Source organism: Paramisgurnus dabryanus, chromosome 22, assembly GCF_030506205.2.
Source record: "Paramisgurnus dabryanus chromosome 22, PD_genome_1.1, whole genome shotgun sequence".
In the NCBI taxonomy this organism is placed as follows: Eukaryota; Metazoa; Chordata; class Actinopteri; order Cypriniformes; family Cobitidae; genus Paramisgurnus; species Paramisgurnus dabryanus.
The window spans coordinates 24,788,316-24,807,837 of record NC_133358.1 but is presented as its reverse complement, the minus strand read 5'-3'; the positions used below and the strand labels follow the sequence as shown (position 1 = coordinate 24,807,837).

Below are 19,522 nucleotides of genomic sequence, written 5' to 3'. Positions count from 1 at the left end.
TCGATCTCAGGCGCAGTAATATTGACGGACGTTTGAGCGAAAGGGCGAGTAGTCAGGAGTGATGATGTTACTGCGCGCTGAGGTACAAAAGATTTAGTGTACACATAAAAAAAAATAAGTATGTATTAATTCGTCTTATGTGAGACAAAACCAGCAAGGTACAATAAGGTTACGTGTTATCATTGTCAATGCATTAGCTAATATAAACTAACAAGGAAAGATTACCTCAACTTTACTGACAAATTAATACATACCTACCCTACTGTATCTTAATTTACTTGTTTTTTACTCGAAGTGCCGCAAACTAAGTGCTCTTCCACCATACAATATAGTCCTTAAAAAATTACCATGTTTTAGTTTGTGCCACCATACTTACTCGTGTAACTACTCATGTAACAGTCTTTAAATAGGGAAAACATGGAAGTGTTTGGTGGCTTCTAAATTCATCCCTGTTTGGATCCTAAGGAATGAATGGGGCTAGGCTAAATGCTAACAAATTCACAACACGATTTACAAAGATTAAGTGCACGCATTGAAAAAAGATAGGTATATATTCATTCGTCTAACTTGAGGTAAGAACATAGTAAAATATTGAAAAACGGTGGTGTTTTCCTTTAATAAAGGCTGAAAAACTATATTATTCATTGTTGGTTTATGTTAGAATATTACATTTAGGGATGGTTTCCCGGAGAGGGATTAGCTTAAACCAGGACTAGGCTTTAGTTTAATTAGGAAATATAACTAGTTCAAACCAACATGCCTTACTAAAAACATTACTTTTGTGCATTCTGAGGCAAAACAAATGGCACTGATGTATTTTAAGATATGTCAGTTGTTTTCGGTTTGGACAGCTCTTACATTTATTTTAGTCTAGGACTAGTCTAATTCCTGTCCGGGAAACCGCCCCATTAAATGTAGTTAAGCTGGTATCATGTCTAGTTAGTTCCACCCCAAAACGTAAATGCATACAAATAAAAACACACAATACAGTAAAAAAACGTTTGTCAAGCACTTATGACAAAGACAGTTGTGTAATGGATAAATGATTAAATGTTTTTCTTCAGGGAGTGTACAATAAGTGTTGCATTAGTGTCAAACCTTTTGCAGAGCCTCCTCCTCAAGTTTGCGTCTCTTCTCCAGCTGTTTTCCGCCCGCCGTTCCGATCAGTTCCTCCTCCACTCGACTGGTGGAGTATTTGGCCTTTTCATACTCCTCCTGTCTCTGTGCCTGAAGCAGCCGAGCCTTTTTCAGCGCACTATCTGCTTCGTTCTGTTAATATGTACAAGACAAAATAATAAACAATTAGCCAATGATAGAGGTCAGTTACATTTAGGAATCTTAAAGAGACATTTGTGTTATCCTGTATGACAAGGGTCAAGTGGAAACCAGTCTTGTAAAATTAACTTTAAATGTGATTCACAACCCAATTTTACTTCGGTAATGTTTCCTTTCTTTAAAGTAACCAGGGTTCCCACACCTTAGTTGACTTCAAATTCAAGGACTTTTCAAGGACTTTCCAGGTCCAATACCCTCAAATTCAAGGACTAAATGTGGGGACAATTTCAAGTGAGAGCAAGGTTACATCGTGTTACCTTTTAAGATACATTGTTACAGTTCCCTTTCGAGGGAACTCACGCTGCGTCACTGCTGTGACACTTTGGGGACGCCTCCAAGGGTAAGTGCGTCTGAATGTGTATATCAAATTTAACCAATGGTGAGGCTTAACAACAAAGACAGGGTGACATGGGAGCCAGGAAGTATTTCACTATCTGAAATATTGCCAAAGACGGCGTTACAGGGTACAGGAAGTATGGCAAGGGAGACGCGGCGTCTCGTTCCCTTCTCAGGGAACAACAGTTACATACGTAACCAAGACGTTTTCATTTGTCAAACACAACTATGCAAAAAAGCATTTTGGTATGAATCAACATTCGCATACAGAAGATATAAGCATTTAAAGCGAACCGTTTAGAACGTGTGCTTAAAATAAATTTTATATTATCCTACACCACATAGGGAATAAAATTGATTTTTCTTGCATAAAATAGATTCAAGCACTACAGATACTTCACACAAAACCTGTCTGAGAACCATTAGAATGAGCAACGCAATTCAATCTCATGTAATATTATATCAGCAAAGGAATTTGAATAACAGCCCAAGTGTTCATGATGAGGAGCTTTTCGGTGAACCAACACTGTCAGAAAAAGGTACTGAAACGGTGCCCTATAAAATTGTACCCTTTAACATGTATTTTTTAGGTACAGACATGTACCTTTGAGGTATCAATATGTATCTTTAATGTATAAATATGCATTCATTAGGTACCTAGTGACAGCTTTTGTACCTTTTATCTGAGAGTGTAGTATTTCTCAAACACCTCTTTTGGCATGTTTGCATAAAAAAACACCCACCATTTTCTTCAGCTCTCTCTGCCACTGTTCTTTCACTTCCTTCCTCAATTTGTCGAGCTCATTTTTTCGAGCTTGCAAAGGCTGGATTGGATAAAAACAAACACCCTTTAATCCTGTATCAGTTACCGGATGAGAGAATCTTTAATGAAATCGACAATCATACCTGCATGAATTTATTAGCCTGGAGCACGGCAGTGGTTTGCATTATAAGCTGGCTGTACTCGATGTCGTTCTTGAAGGCAGATACGTAAATATCCCGGAATGGCATGTGCTCCTGAAATAAATCGTATGGGATTGAATAAACAGATAAAGAGCTTTGATAACGCCCTTGTTTATTAAGTGAAGATTTTTCATAGTCTCGGAAAGGAAGCGTGTTGCTCATTGTGCTTTGTGAAAACACACAGCTGTAAGTGCGTAACGTAGTACAGTTTGAAATATTGACCTGCTGAGACGCCAGCGCCTTTGCAGATTCGGCCATCTTGGCGTAGCTCTTTGCACACTCAATGTCTGTGAATAGAAATGTAGGTAGTGCTTAAAAGATGAAGTCTTGGTTTGATAGTTTAAATGTTAAATAAACCAAATAGCTAAAATATCCTAAATATAAAAAACACACAGCTATCTAAATGAGGACATTTCATAGACTTCTATTACTTTTATAGACCCCTTTCAGCCTTTATACAATAAAAAAACTTTTTAATTATATTTTAATAGGTTTTATACAAATGAGGACGTCCCAGAGGGTTTGTCAGGGTTTTCTCACTTTTAATATATTTAAGTATGTAAACACACAAATGGTATATTATCATAGGTCACTTCCTGAATATTGAAAGATCTAGAATCTTGTATTGTATCAGTCTGTATAACAAAAATTTTTATCACGTACAATTCTGCATATAATATGACAAAATAATTATTTTGGAGAGCAAAAATTCCAGATATACAGTGCAGATATCCCATAGGGAAATCTGATATATTTCCAAATATAAATTGTGTTTTTTAAATATATAAGCTATATGAGTCAGTGACAAAAATGGTTTGGAAAGATGAGAAATTTTTTAAAACTTGTTTTAAACGCATGCATCAGGTTTATTTTAATGCACAGTATATTTATGTTAATTTTATGCAGTAAAAAAATTAAATTTGCCCCATTTTTATGAAAGTTAAGACTGAATGGACCTGAAAATGTCAAATGGTGTAATCGCCAATTGTGCCAAAGAATGAGAAATATTAAATATTTTATCCACCTTGCTGACATGTAAGAGTAATCATAAAAAAAAATTAAAATGTCATTTTATTGGTTATTTCTAAATGCAAATTTTAATGTGTTTTTGTAATATTTGTCCTGACATATGCTGAAAAACAGCTCTGTCTTCTAAATAATCTTTGACAAATTATGTAAAAATTTATGTAAAAAAATCATATTACATTAAACTAGATGATTATATTTTATTCCACATTTTATATATATAATGTTAATTTAAAAAAATATTAGTTACACCAATTGACACAGACCGGTTACACCACATTGACATTTTTGCAATTATCCCCAAAATATTCTTTCAAAATAAAATAAAACCAAAAATTTTAGACTTGGTCCCCAAAAAAGAGAATGTATGCAAGTAATTTGCTATTTTTTTTTTAAATTTGAACCCTTTAACATTTAATTTATCCATACGGACACAAAATAATTAACGTCAGTTTACTGACCCATATATCTAAATATGTGTATTTTTTATATATATTAAATATAAATAAATCATATTTCTGTATAGGACATACATCAACCAGAAATACTCACCCATAATAATGCGTTTCTCCACCCAGGCCAGAAGCTCCTTGGTGTATTTTGACCAAGCTTTGGCATAGAGCAAGGCCGACTCCACGCCGCTGTCACTCCGGAGCAAAGTCCCATCCATCTCCTCCAGCCGCCCGGGCGGAGAGGGACCTGCGAAGAGGTAGGACACACAACCAGACACATTGGTGACGGTTAGCAGCAAGGGCTGGCACACGGTGTCCAAACCCACCTCAGACATGAGCGTTGGAGTCAGAGGCAGGGTGTTTATGTGTAAACGACAGGTGAAATCTGTTTGCTGACCTTGAGATTGTATTAGAGTGGATTGGCACTAAGAAGCCCTGCCAGTATTTAAATAGACGGCGAGGGTGGCGAGTTCATTCACTGAGAATTAAATCTGATCTGAGAACAGGTAGTTGTTTGATGTATGTGTGACATTAACGTTTCTGGAGTACATGAACATCCTGAGGCATTTAGAGTAAAGGTGCAAAATCCTTGTTTGAGGATTGTTATAAAGGTCACAGGTTGATCTCTAGTTGGCACTCACCTGGAGGATCATCGTTTTCAGTTCCACATCCGCCAGACTCCACCGTCAGGTTCTCAAAAGACTGAAATAAAAAAACCAAGACACACGCAACAATGAAACAGTCTGCAGTGATAACAAACAAAACCCTAAAATAAACGGAAAAGGAAACAGATATCTGCCATATCTGATTATCTTAAATACACAGTAGCAAGGCCAAAGCTTCAAGTTTTTTTCCATGAGATACATCACATCGGTTTCCAAACAGGAAAAGCCTTCTTCTCTAAAAACAGACCTTGTTTCTATTTTTCTCGATTGAGGTTCACACCCTTTGACCTCCAGAGGCCACACCCCTCAGCCTGTGACGCATTACAGGACCACCTGTCGGTCGGACCGCTCTAAAGAGCATAACAACGGGAGAAAAGTGGGAAAACTCACCCTGCTCCTGCGGGTCTGAGGAAGCCCCGAGGCCGAACCGTTCTCTACATCTCCCATAAGGAAGTCAGACACTCTGAGAAGACAATACGGAAGACCAAAAGGGTCATAATTATAAAAACTAAACAAATATAAAAGTATAAAAACAAAGGCTGTTTCGAAATGTAAGGCAGGATGTCATTTGTTGGTTTATCAAATATCTTGATTAGTTTTCCTGTACCTAAAATGATAAAGCATTGTCTTAGCAGCACTTACACTGCATTCAAGGTATTCATTTACACTGCAAAAAAATGATTTTCAAGAAAAAAAAAATCTTAGTATTTTTGTCTTGTTTTCAGTAAAAATATCAAAAAATTCTTAAATGAAAATGCTTTTTCTTGATGAGCAAAACGACCCAAGAAAATAAGTCTAGTTTCTAGGCCAAAAATATAAAATGTAAGTGATTTTGTCAATAAAACAAGCAAAAAATCTGCCAATGGGGTAAGCAAATTATTCTTGAATTTTTCTTGAATTTAGTGTTTAAAAAAATGTTCAAGATTTTTTTGCTTACGCCATTGGCAGATTTTTTTATTGGCATATTGTTTTATTGACAAAATCACTTAAATTTGATATTCTTGGTCTAAAAACTAGTCTTATTTTCTTGGGTCATTTTGCTTATCAAGAAAAAGCATCTTAATTTAAGAATTTTTAGATATTTTTACTGAAAACAAGACAAAAACAAGACATTTTTTCTTGAAAATAATTTTTTGTAGCGTATACACTGCAAAAAAATTACTTTCTTACTCAGTATTTTTGTCTTGTTTTCAGTATAAATATATAAAAATTCTTAAATCAAGATGTATTTTATTGATGAGTAAAATGACCAAAGACAATAAGTTAAGTTTTTAAACAAAAAATATCACATTTAATTAATGTGTGCTTAAAACAAGCAAAAATATCTGCCAATGGGGTGAGAATTTTTTTCTTGAATTAAGCGTTTAAGAAAAACGTAAACTTATTTTTAGATTTTGTTTCTTACCCCATTGGCAGATATGTTAACTTGTTGTTTAAAGGGATAGTTCATCCAAAAATGATATTAAACCCATGATTTGCTCACCCCCAAGCTGTCCGAGTTGCATATGTCCATCATTTTTCAGACTAACACATTTTCAGTTATTTTAGAAAATGTCTTTGATCTTTCAGTTTATCAAATGTAAAGTTACAGGGTCCACGTCCTTCAAGTCCAAAAAATGTGCATATATCTTACCCGAAAGTTCCAGGATGATAAACAAAGGCCTTCTGAGGGTAATCGCACGGTGGTGTTTAAGAAATATACAAATTTTAAACTTTATAAAATAAAATAACTAGCTTCCACTAACGCCGCCATCTTAGTCGCGTCCGCATTCAAGATGAGAGCGTACGCAGTTTATGGAGGGTTCTCTGGTGCTGCTCTGTGCCCCCGCCCTCCGAATTGGTCAAATGTCACTAAGAAAGTGCGTACACTATGCTGATACTCTATCCTGAATACAGAGGAGTCTAAGATGGCGGCGTTGCCGGAAGCTAGTTATTTTCGTTTAGAAAGTTTTAAATTTGGATATTTCTACAACAACACCGCGCGGATTACCCTCAGAAGACCTTCGTTTATAATCGTGGAGCCGTTTGGATTTATTTTGTGAAGGATCAATGCAAATTTTTTTGGACTTGAAGGACGTGGACCCTGTAACTTTACATTTGATTAACTGAAAGATCTAAAACATTTTCTAAAATAACTGAAAATGTGTTCGTCTGAAAAATGATGGACATATGCATCTCGAACAGCTTGGGGGTTGGTAAATCATAGGTTTAATATCATTTTTGGCTGAATTACCCCTTTAATGTTTAAATCCCTTAAAATCTGCACAGAAAATTGTGGGGGGGAAAATCACAATATTGTTTATATTGTAATTATAGAATTACTATTTATAATCAACTTTTGCCTTGTCTCACATATTAGATACACAAGATGTTTCATTAAAATTATGTCACAGTTGCCTACTTTGTAAAAACCTTTGATGCCTTAAAATGTTGCCTTTTTAGCGAGCTCGCTAGGTTTAGAAACAGAGCCCATAACTTACACACAATATCACACACACACTCCTGATGTTAAAGACAACAAGCCCACTAAGACCACAGAGAGCTGGTGTTATCTTATAAAACAGACATTAGCTGAACACACAATCAGCTGTCTCAGAGGGCTCACTATCCATTGCAGATGTTTTCAGCCCTGTGGCTATTTTTTCAAATGACAAAAACGTAAAACAGTGAATTCATGGTAATGTATCATAATACAAAAGTGTGGTGTACTTACACATTGCCAAACGTGAAGGCCAATGTATCTATGGAAGTGTAGATCTCAGAAAATAGAGTCTGTTTATTGTCCTCATTCACTTCCTTGAAGTTCACACCTGTTTGATGGAAGAGAAGTAGTAATGAATGGAAGATATCAGGGGCCTTTAGTTACAACAGTTAGGATTTGTAATGCATAATCCAAAATCTGTCTACAAAGACTAAAGACTGGATTGCAATCGAAATCTTGTTAACAAACTATTAATAATTGCTAGTTGTTGTAAAAAGATTCAATGAGATGATTCTTCAGAACTGTTATTCAAAAATATTAAAATTGTATAGCTAAAATGTACAGTATGTTGACATAATTTGGCCTAACAATTGGATAATAAATATTTAAGTTAATACTAAATTGTCTCAAGTTTATTTGCAAACTGTATATATTTTTATATAAATATTGGCAAATCTGAGCCAGTTGGGAAAGAGTTAAAATATAATTTGAAACTCAGAGATTACTGTGGTAATTCCCAAAAGATAACATTTTAAACCCTAATTTATATATTTAAATAAATAAATATTTGTATCTATTTCTTTTTAAATATTAACTCATTTATTTTTTAATAAAAAAACACTTTCTAAGTATTCTACTTGTTTGAAAGTTGGGGAGTGATACTAGGACTTAGTTTCCTCAATCTAAACACTAGACTGGTAAATATGGGAAGGAACTAAACAGCAATGTAAATAATCTGCAATCAGCTCCAATAATAAACTCTAAGAAAATAAACAAGCCAAACACCAATGACGCCATTCCTATTTCAACACCCCCCCTCGACTCTTTATCCACCCCACAACCAATCCACCCATCCCCAAGGACGGTCAACAAAGATTTGGAAATAGAAAGAAGCCAAAAGATGTCCAGACACCCATTCGGGCCGATTTCACCTGTTGTATACTTGGATTCACTTTGCATCTCTTGAACTTTACATGTTTACATTCACTCCAATCTAACCAGCTCACTTTAGCTTACTGGTGCCGTTCAACTGAAACTGGAACTTCAGAATACCGAGAATGTAAGAACAATTGACAGGTTTCCTGTATCAAATGCACCCAATGCAATTTTTCAATGCGGCCACTTACCGACTACTACACTTCCCATCCAGTTAGCACGCACCAAATATCCAGGAAAACTGAGATGCGTAGAGATGTAAAGAAAAGTAAATCTGACGATCTTTCCTCAAAATTTCCCCGAAAACTCTTTCCTAGAAGACAATCCTGTGAAAAGCCAAGCCAGACCGGTTGGTCTTCTAAGATCTTTTGAGATCATTGAAGAACAGCTTCAACTTGACGTGGACCTGAACCACCGTCCACCACTGCTTACGAAGTTCTGTCTGGTCATCACGTCCTCTCATCCCCTCCGTACACCCCTCCCCAACAGGACATCCTGAAGCTCACAAGAACACAATGGCAGCCCTCACCGTCCACATGCAACCAAACGTGGAAGTTACATCATCATGCAAAAATGGCATTGTTTTTTTCGCGTTTTCCCCCTCCTCCCTGGGAAATCTGGCACCAGTCAGGCATGCTAATCAATTTCACCTTCAAATCTATGGGGAAGAGCTGATAAAACATTAACGAGACCAAACATCGAGTCCACAGGGACTGAGTTGAGATCTTTCCCACAGAAGATACCAGACTTATCTGTTTAGATACAGATGACACTCGCACGTCCTCACTTTGGAGGTGGTTAAAATGAAGTCGTAAGTGCAGAAGGAGACCAAGAAGAGATGGGCAGCCTCTTAGTAAAAAAAATCCTGGGTCAATCAGATGAGAGGGGAAGCTTTTGAAGGCTGTAGGTGACGAAAGGTAAAGAGTCGCTGGACCGATGGGAACAGTCGAGAACAAACAACCCCACTTTTTGCTGGGAGCTTATGATAGATATAATACCACAGAGAAACTTCAAATTACTTTCGAAATCTAATACGCTGCATGTGAAAGATCTTGTGTAATAGCAAAAAGATGATGAAGAAACATCTACTCGTGGCTCTCGTTCAAGTAAACACAAGCAGTGTTTTTATTGCCTCAGAATGAAACGGAATGCTGAGCATTAAAATCATCAAGGACAGGACAGCGTGAGGTTTCTTCAACATCAGCAAATACCTTCCCATTGGGATCCAGATTTTGGAGAGGTGAGGAGTTTGCGTTACGATATTCACATAACGTTCCGGACCCTGCCCTCCCTAGAGCCTCTGTGGAGGTTTGCCTAAACTCCTGCTGGTCCCTATCTCATCTTGAGGCCCAGCCAACGGGGTCAGTGTCACATTTCTGCGGTGGACACATGTGCCGGGCTGAACATGAGAGAATCGGGACTGTTCAAACTCAACAGAGGAGTTCTTATCATGCTTGGAGCTCCCCGATCCGGATATTCAACTTTCTCATATTCTAATCTCTGTGCCACAGAGCAAGAATACTGATTGTTTAAGGGTCGCATTACAAAGGTTTTGCTGTGTGTGTGTGTGTGTCTGAGAAGAAGAGATGGAGAGCGAGAGAGAGCGAGCGAGAGAAAGAGAGAGAGAGAGAGATTGTAAATAGAGGGCATGTGAATGAAAAATACCAGCCTCTAGTGGAGGCAGTTGGTATTGCACTTTCCCTCAAGAAAATGATTGTCCTCTAGTTATCAAAACTAATAAAGTTAAACCATATTTAAGTTAAATAAATGACTATTTCTGCTTTGTATGTGCACATAAAATGCTACAAAAAGATTATCTAACTATTTAGAAAGCAAAGGCCAATAGGTTCGTTGATGTGTTTATACAAAAACATCACATGACCCGCTATGAGCGCAACTGTCAAAACAGAGCAGGGCATTTAGTCTCTGTTCCCAAAAACACTGCAAGTGCAAGTGACTTCATAACAAACCACGTCCTGTCATTATTCAAGACCTGCTTTTGTTTGTGTTAACCAGTGAATGACAACCCACAGACTTTTAAACACTGAAAATATTGACATCTCTGGGATAAGTGCATAAACAATGAGAGTTAAAAGGTTCTTTATGTTTAAAATGATTTCTCATACACGCATATAACAGCCCATGTAAGTATTCGAACGCTTAATAGTTCACCAAAATGTTTATTTTTGCTACAAGTTGACCAGTATTTAACTGCTTAACAAAGCTAGGAAGAAACAGAATAGTATTTAACAGAACTATGATTGCGTAAAACGACGAATGAAAGTTTTAAACATCTTGGAAGGCATGAGGGTGAGTAAATTATGAGAGAAATTTCCAATTTTGGTGAACTATTCCTTCAAGTCTAACTTAAAGGAATAGTTCACCCAAAAATGAAAATAATGTCATTAATGACTCATCCTCATGTCGTTCCAAACTTGTAAGACATCCGTTCATCTTCAGAAAACCGTTTAAGATGTTTTATGTTTAGTCAGAGCTTGTTGACCCTATATTGAAAATCTACGTACGGTATACTGTCCATGCCCAGAAAGGTAATAAAAACATCATCAAAGTAGTCCATGTGACATCAGTGGGTCAGTTAGAATGTGTTGAAGCATCGAAAATACATTTTGGTCCAAAAATAACAAAAATTACAACTTTTTTCAACATCGTCTTCTCTTCCGCAGATGACTGCAGTGACACGGATAACGTGTTATCCATGATTGCAAAGTTTTTTTTTTTCAAATTTACAATGTGTATCTCCCTCGACTGTAAACGAAGCCCGGGCGCACAAAAAACAACAACAACTGGGGCGCACCAGATAACACGTCAGCCGTGTCGTACGTCGCGGATAAGACGACAATGCTGAATAAAGTCGTAATTTTTGTTCTTTTTGGACCAAAATGTATTTTCGATGCTTCAACACATTCTAACTGACCCACTGATGTCACATGGACTACTTTGATGATGTTTTAATGGACAATGGACATGGACAGTATACCGTACATAGATTTTCAATGAAGGGTCAACAAGCTCTCGAACTATATCTAAAACATCTTAAACTGTGTTCAGAAGATGATTGGAGGTCTTACGAGTTTGGAACGACATAAGGGTGAGTCATTAATGACATTATTTTCATTTTTGGGTGAACTATCCCTTTAAGTCTGTTATCTTTTGCCTCTCTATCGCCACCTCTGTTTAAAGCAGAAGAATGCAGGTTACTTTACACATATTTGCGAAACATTGTAATGCTATGTACACACCAGAAGCGAATTGAATTATTGCACGAGTAGATTAGACAAAGTCAATGCAAAAATGTAAATAGACACAAATTCGTGATGCGAAACGCAAATTGGGTGGCGAGTTTGGTGCGAACACGAGTTATTCGCCCTCAAATGCGTTTTTCACGCAAGTTGAAAATATTGAACTCAAGCAGATAATTTGCATGCCGCGAAGTTAAATCCCGCAGGTAATCTAGAGCGAGGAATGCGATGTGTACGCAGCATTAGGAAACAATTTTCGAAAAACTGATTTTTTTGTATTTGCTTGCTCAATTTAATTTTTTACAGAATTAAAACAGTTTGTACTAGATAAAAAATCAAATCAATTGGCGTTTAAGAAAAAAATAGCATCGTAAACATTTAATTTTAAATAGCGTTTGCTAGGTCTTACGAAACAATAGACATATTGTGCGCACTACGTGTGTGAACTTGCTTTCATCCAGGCACTGAAAATGTCCCTGTGATCACTAAATAATTCCAAGAAAAGGCTTATAAAAAAAACTATTTCTAAGAAAAAGGTCTAAAAACATTTTTTTTTAAATCCCACATGGTTTTATGTTTTGCAAATAATTACACTCCAACATTTGTAAGTGTCCAAACCCATTTTGGGTCTACCTCCCCACAGGTCAGAATGCTATTCTTCCCCCACTGTGTTTCATCATAACCTCCCATGTATGTGTGTTTTAAACCTCGGATGATGATGTGGACAATATGCAGATACTCCTGACATTCTTGTCCGCAAGCCAGCTGAAGAACCTCCACGCATGGAGATGCTAATCTTTCCCTGAAGAGTCCGGGGGAAAAGAAATTCCTCAACTCCAACAAGGACATTGTACTCCAAGTCAGTGTTTACCCCCACACACACGTGCACATGCACGAACACATTTGCAGAAGTGTACCGTTCTGCTTTTCAACCCGCATTGCCATGTGTGGGAACTGTTTATTATGATAAACAAAGAAGTCTCTCTTTGAGGGATTCGGCTGTCTTGTGCATTTCGTGGCTCTTTGTACACACGTACAGGACCAGTCGGTAATCCTCCGAGAAAATCGTCTCCGGCAATTTCACGTGTATCATTATCAGCTCAGACACGAGAGTTTAGGGAAACATGGTAGGGTAACATTACACAGCTTTAGCTCCAAATTTTGCCTCGGTTCCCAGTTGGGAAAGTCGAGGCTAGTTGTCACAAGATTTATTTTAGAGAAAATCTTGCACCACTACTCATTCTGCACAACAGAAATACCAGCCAATAGAAATCAAGCACAATTATGTATTGCAACCCAAACTTGTGATGTGATAAGAAGTTTGATGATGTTTGTCCCTCTCTTATTCTTCTGCATTGTCATATTAAAGTAAGAGAGAGCGTAGCTCACCTTTGACCTTCGCAATGAGGATTCCCGTAGCACTGAGGATCTCCACTGAATTCAAGGAGTGATGTTTGGAAATCAAGGCTTTCAATACACGCAACAGCTCTCCGAGACGCTCATGAACCACTTGGTGTAGACAATCCTGGTGTTCTGAAACACACACACACATAAATGCATTATACAGGCGTGTTCGAAAATATTACACAATCATTGCCGTGCTGCATTGCAAAACTTGATACTTGTGCATTTTCTGGGTGGTTGCTTGCATGTCAAAAGAGACGGGTCTTAAATCTCTAGATGCAGTTCAGGTACCACCTTTCGACGTAGGTACTAATGCTCAGCTTGGAACCATTAACACACCCTTAAATACGAGATATGCACATACCAACTTTAGTCTGCGTAATAAAACAACTGTTTGCATGTGATAATTTGACAGCACACAACCCTAAAACCAAACACTTAACATTGATGGATGAAGTGTTTATGAATAAAACATTTGTTTACATGAAGTACAGCGCAATGGTATGAACAAGTCTGATCACTACATCTCTAAGTAGTATCATTTCTTTCCACTAAGATTCAAAGATAGATTTCAGACGCAAAAACCTTCATTGCTGTATATCGCATCTAGCCACAACAAAACTAAACATGATACACAAACACACATTCACAGGCACCATGATCAGTCAAACCCTCTTCTGGCTATCAAAGTCACATTTGTGCTGACAGCGGCCTCTGGATTACCCGCAGCATGGAAAAGGGGATCAGAGAGATTTTACCCCCTTTTTGCAATCCGTCTCTTTTCCCATAGAGCAACAAAAGGTGGAACTGATGCTGTTGTGGATGGTGACTGCCATGGAAATGCAAGCCAGGATGAACACTGTCTGACTACATTATAATGATGCACAGAATGAGACTACAAAGACATTGCTAAACAATTCTTTTTTGTTCCCATTTTCCAACTTCCATGTTTAGAGATCCAGAATTTGCACTTTGCTTGCACACATACCTTAAGGGGAAAATATCGATTCGATTTGTGATCTAATTTTAAAAAGTTGAAAATGCGTTGAATGTGTTGTGTCATTTCTTTCAAGTGAAATTCGCAAACCAGTTAGATAGAAGTTTAATTTGTTTAAGGGGTGATGACATGTTTTTATTTTTATTTTACTAACTTCTCTGAGGTGTACATATAACAATATAAAAAAATTGCCGAAAAACATACACATTTAAGTAATATATTTACTGTTATTCATCCTTTTATTAAAACAGTCTGATTTGTATGTTTCCCCTTTAACTATTTCCCCGCCATTGAAGAGTTATTCGTCAAGTAAAGGGGACATTTCACAAAACTTTTTTAAGACTTCAAATAAATCTTTGGTGTCTCCAGATCATTTATTAGAAGTTTTCTAGGTTGATAGAAGCACGAGGGACCAAATTATAGCACTTAAACATGGACAATGTCAGATTTTCATGATATGTCCCCTTTAAGAGAAAAACAGTGCTTCCAGAAAAAAATTTTGTGATTGTTGCTGGCAAAAATGCTTGATCTTGCAGCACGTTTTCTTAAAAAATGCGAAGGAATATGCAGGATATTTATGCAATTTTATGCGATGAAATTGCGGGAACTTGGCAAAATTGCAAAAACTGTGTGAACTTGCGAAAACTGTTTGCAGCTTTTGCAGCTTTTCATTGATGTTCACATCGCGTAATTACTTCATTTCATAACATTCCCATGACAACAGGGGACATAGCTGTGCATGTGTGAAGTAAATGCAACATTTTTGAAATCATGCAAACCCCGCATATTTTGCAAGCAGAAATCTGCAATTTATGCAGCGAAAGTGCGGCGTATTTAAAAAATGCGACCCCCGCATAAATATGCAGACTTTGGCTAATTATGCATTGAATCATGCGATCGCATAATCGCGTTTTTCTGGAGAGACTGGAAAACGCTTCCCTGCCAATGACAAGTTTTTAGGGCAATCCGTATTACGCTATTACCCACTAGGTGGTGCTCTTACCCAACTTATAAAACACTAACTTTTCTGAAAATCATAAAAAATGCTGGTGCTGGCTGGCAACTTGAAAAAAATGCTGGCGGGTAAAGAGTTAAGAGCATTCGGCTTGGCTCTGTGTCTCACCCAGTTCTTTGATTTAAATGAATCGCCCTACATACCTTGCATACCTATTACATATACTTGCATAATTTCCACTGTTTACAATGTCGTTTATTGCCACAACAAATTGTCTTTATACATGACAAATAATCTTGATACTTGAACTCGTAAATTACCATAATTTGGTTTAAAGTTCAAACATCGCTAAATATACACACCATCTACAAGTTCCCTTAAAGTTCACCTGTTGTTATTATGAGGTTTGATACAATGGTTCTAGGCTGATAAACAAAAATTTTGGGTTTGTATCACTCGTTCTGCCCCCACCAGCAGCAGAGGGTTCTGCCAGCATCCACCATTTATCTTCATCAAGTGTCACGCATATCCACTCCCTGATGAGACAACCTGTAGTTGCCTTATGAGAACTGAACCAAGCATTTGTTTCAAGCTCCCCTCTTGTTCATGAAAAGCCAACCAAGCACTTCTAAACCGGAAACCCCTCACTATGAGCACTGTGTTACACATCAGATGAGGTCATCAGACCCTTTATAACTGAATAAAACTGAACTCGGTTGTGGGTGAAAGGTTTCTAAAAGGTGGATGCGATGTCTTGCGTCACTTGCTTTCCAGGTAAAATTAACTATGGAGTCAATGGGGCCTGCAATGAATCAAAGACAACTTTTCAATAACCACCTTCAGGGAAACATTACATTAGTAGCAAAGGAAATTTTTGGAGTTGTTTATTTAGTTCGGGGGCTAAAAGCAGGCATCTACATAATTCTAGGGGTGGTTTCACAGACATAGCTTATCCTAGTCCAAGACTAAAATGCATGTTTGAGCTTCCTTAATTTGAAAACACATTATATTGACATATCTTAAAGGGACACTCCACTTTTTTTGAAAATATGCTCATTTTCCAGCTCCCCTAGAGTAAAACTTTTGATTTTTAACGTTTTGAAATCCATTCAGCTGATTTCCGGGTCTGGCGCTAGCACTTTTAGCATAGCTTAGCATAATTCATTGAATCTGATTAGACCATTAGCATTGCGCTTAAAATATAACCAAAGAGTTTCGATATTTTTCCTATTTAAAACTGGAGTCTTCTGTAGTTACATCATGTACTAAGACCGACAGAAAATTATAAGTTGTGATTTTCTAGGCAGATATGGCTAGGACTATACTCTCATTACGGCGCAATAATCAAGGACTTGCTGCCGTAACATGGCTGCAGGAGGCGCAATGATATTACGCAGTGCCCGAAAATAGTCCCCGGTATTGGGGACTATATTTGGCTGCTGCGTAATATTCATTGTCTTTAAATTTACAGTTTTTCCCTTCTGAATAAATGAACTGAATATTTTAATGACTCATCATCCTGCACTACAAAGATTTGTCCAATCAGATGGAATTTTCTTAGGAATTATAAATACCATCCTCCTAAAAACCACACGCAATATGCTAGTAGCAAATCATGATTTCAAATGATGATATCACTAAAACCTATTGGCTATTTAAAAGAAACAATTCCTTTATAGTCCCTGGACAACTACATCAACGCAAAAAACAAGCACATTAATGGGGTCTTTAAGTACATGAACCATAACCATCTGACCAAGTATAATCCTCGTGTTAATCCTAAACCTAAGTTTAATCATTACAAAGCTTTAACTTCTATACTGTTTTGCTATACTGTCATATGAAGCGAGCACCATTGTACAAATGCGAAAAAATTTCTTTAGTTCAGCATTATTATCAGGATAAAGTGGTAAAAAGAGAATGAGAAAGAGCGAAAACACATACACAGAGGAAACGAAAGAGGATTTCACACCAACATGTGAAGACCCCGGGTATAATAAGCAGGTGGGTCAAAGGTGACCGCCAGCCAACCCGAGTCTAAATCTCTTAATTGGTGGGGGTCAAATTAAAAACCCTCTTTTGAAGACATTACATTTTGAATGACAATAACAAACACACAAAGCAAGACCCCATCCCCACACATCACTTCCATTCACATGCACACACAGCCACTGTCCCGGGTGGAGGGGCCGGTTCAGTTCTGCTCAGTGTGCCAGAACAGAGAGAATAGAGGCCACAAGACCCAGGGCCATCAAACACCCTAAACTGCTTCCCGCTTGTTTGGACCGATCTTAAAAAAACGACCAATTAGCACAACTGAGCCCTAAAACAGTAGGAAGGATATGAAGCGTAGAAGCTGATGATTTTAACCCTGCTGCCCCTTGTTTGGGATTCTGTTCTCATCGGTGCCAAACACGATCACTCACCAACATCGATTTAGCGGAGAAAGGACGTCTCGCTCGGCGATGACAGGAAACCTTGTTTAACCAAGAGTGAGCTTTCAACATGACAAGAAAAAGCGTTTCTGATTGGGGGAACCTTCCTTTTGTCTCCGGGGGCCATTTGCAAACAACGGGGCCGTATTCTTTGGAGTCCTGCAGCATGAGGCATTTATAGAACAATAAATCTGTGCGGCTTTCAAAACTGATGCGAGTGTGGGACACTACAGGGGCCCGAGAAGCTCAGGGGAAAGAACTGATGTAGAAAAATGACGAATCTAGATGCATGTACCTCGGTTGAGACCAGGGACACAAGGTTAAGAATAATGCCGTCCTGCAGGACCACTGGAGACCCTGCTGTTGTGTCCTGGGCTTGTACTGAGAACCATTGGCACATTTTTACCCTGCTAGCGTCATGGAAACCCAGCATTCCAGTATGGCAATGCCTCTTCAAGTGTAGGAGTGGGAAAAGGGGGCCACACATGTAAACACATGAACTCGCGTAATGTCATCCAAATAAGTACAGCGCCCAGGGCTCCTTTTATAGACAACTACACAAAACACTACACGTAAACGAATTAGCACTGATTTCATGCCTGCAAGTATGCATGTAAACAACGCATAGTATGAAGACATACAAAGTTGGCTATTGCTCAAGAACACTTAGCCCACATTTCAGAGTCTACGTGAGGTTTGACCCCACTCCTAAAAGGATTATTAACACCAGCTATTGAAGCATTAAATGCAATTTATAAGAGGATATCAGAGTCCAGCGCTTCCCAATATTGGTCCCCCAACAAGAATACCCACTACCTACTTAAAAAAGACAACAAAATTGACACATTATGGTTACTGGCTGTTTCATGTGATCAGAGGTCAACAGCTCTTGGTGATCGACGTCTTTATTTAAAAGCCTTTATGTATTTGAAACTCAAAAGACTTAGTAAAACTCGGACTACTACTTAGCCTTTAACATGCCCTTTTGACCGGAGCTGCCAAAGTGGACAGTCTAATACTTTTTTTTCTAATACCCAAAGTATTTTCTGTTAAGGTGGGTGGGCCCGGTCCACCCCTGTGACAGGGAATCTCCTGGGATCAGGATATTACATGGATCCACGGCAAAGGGGCCTTTACGTTTAGCATCTACCCCTTCCCCAAAGTACCCTGCTGATTCACCTTTCATCCACTCTTTCCCATAACTGCTCACAAAGGGCCGACATTTAAAAGAGACCCTTACATGAACACTTGACTTGCATGCATAGACTAGAAAATTGGTTTGGATTTAAAGCCTTGACTCAAACCTAGCTTGAAAGCTATTTATGCATTTTTTTTTAAATAGTACACCCACAAGCCTAACATAAATATATCCTAGATGTTTACATCACAGACCTGGAGATGGCAAGATACTCTTTGGTAACCTTGACTGATATGGCATGGTGACAGTAATTGTCAAGTACCATAAGTAATCATCAGGGAATGAATGTGATCTGATTGCTACGATGCCTTACAACACTCAACTTTGAGAATTAGTTACTTTAAGATGACCTCTAAACCCTTGAGATGATACTTCTGCTGATTGAAGGACAAGTGCATCTAAGTATTCACCATATTACATACTCCAATATCCCATTCTTTAATTTCCTTCTCCATATTAATCAGGCATCCTGCATGGAGACAGGAACATGCTTGTTTCTTTTTATGCGACCACACAGCTGTCCACCACTTATATAAACATTCTCTGTGTTAATTTAATCCAACGGCTGGGTTCGTCCCATTTTGACCCAATGCTGGGATAAAAATAAGCAGCATTTTTTAATGTGCAAGGAGAATTAAACTCAGAAGTTATTCAAATAAAATCAACTGAATGCCCTAAAAAAAAAATCGCTGGGTTTTCAACCCACACTCCAGAAAAAAAGGTACATGAAGGTACAACAGTTGGCACAGGGGTGGGACCTTTTCAAAAGTACACTTTTGTACCTTGAAATGTAACTAATAGGTAAATACTAGTATCTCAAAATGGTATATATTAGGACCTTTTTAAAAGGTACCGTCCC

The 19,522-nt window shown here is 37.9% G+C and overlaps 1 protein-coding gene across 2 annotated transcripts in view; it reads right to left on the bottom strand.

The window, feature by feature from the left end:
- arhgap29a (Rho GTPase activating protein 29a) overlaps positions 1-19,522 on the bottom strand; it is a 47,442-nt gene that overhangs the window by 9,972 nt on the left and 17,948 nt on the right. The window contains exons 3-11 of one of the 2 annotated variants that reach the window (XM_065258479.1): positions 13,064-13,207; positions 7,491-7,587; positions 5,168-5,240; positions 4,754-4,814; positions 4,213-4,359; positions 2,857-2,921; positions 2,578-2,688; positions 2,415-2,495; positions 1,099-1,269 (exon numbers count right to left, since the gene is read on the bottom strand). In XM_065258479.1, the coding sequence (XP_065114551.1) occupies positions 1,099-1,269; positions 2,415-2,495; positions 2,578-2,688; positions 2,857-2,921; positions 4,213-4,359; positions 4,754-4,814; positions 5,168-5,240; positions 7,491-7,587; positions 13,064-13,207 (950 nt within the window). Of the gene's footprint in view, positions 1-1,098; positions 1,270-2,414; positions 2,496-2,577; positions 2,689-2,856; positions 2,922-4,212; positions 4,360-4,753; positions 4,815-5,167; positions 5,241-7,490; positions 7,588-8,605; positions 8,851-13,063; positions 13,208-19,522 lie in introns of those variants that run through there. The other variant, XM_065258480.2, reaches the window with a different exon arrangement.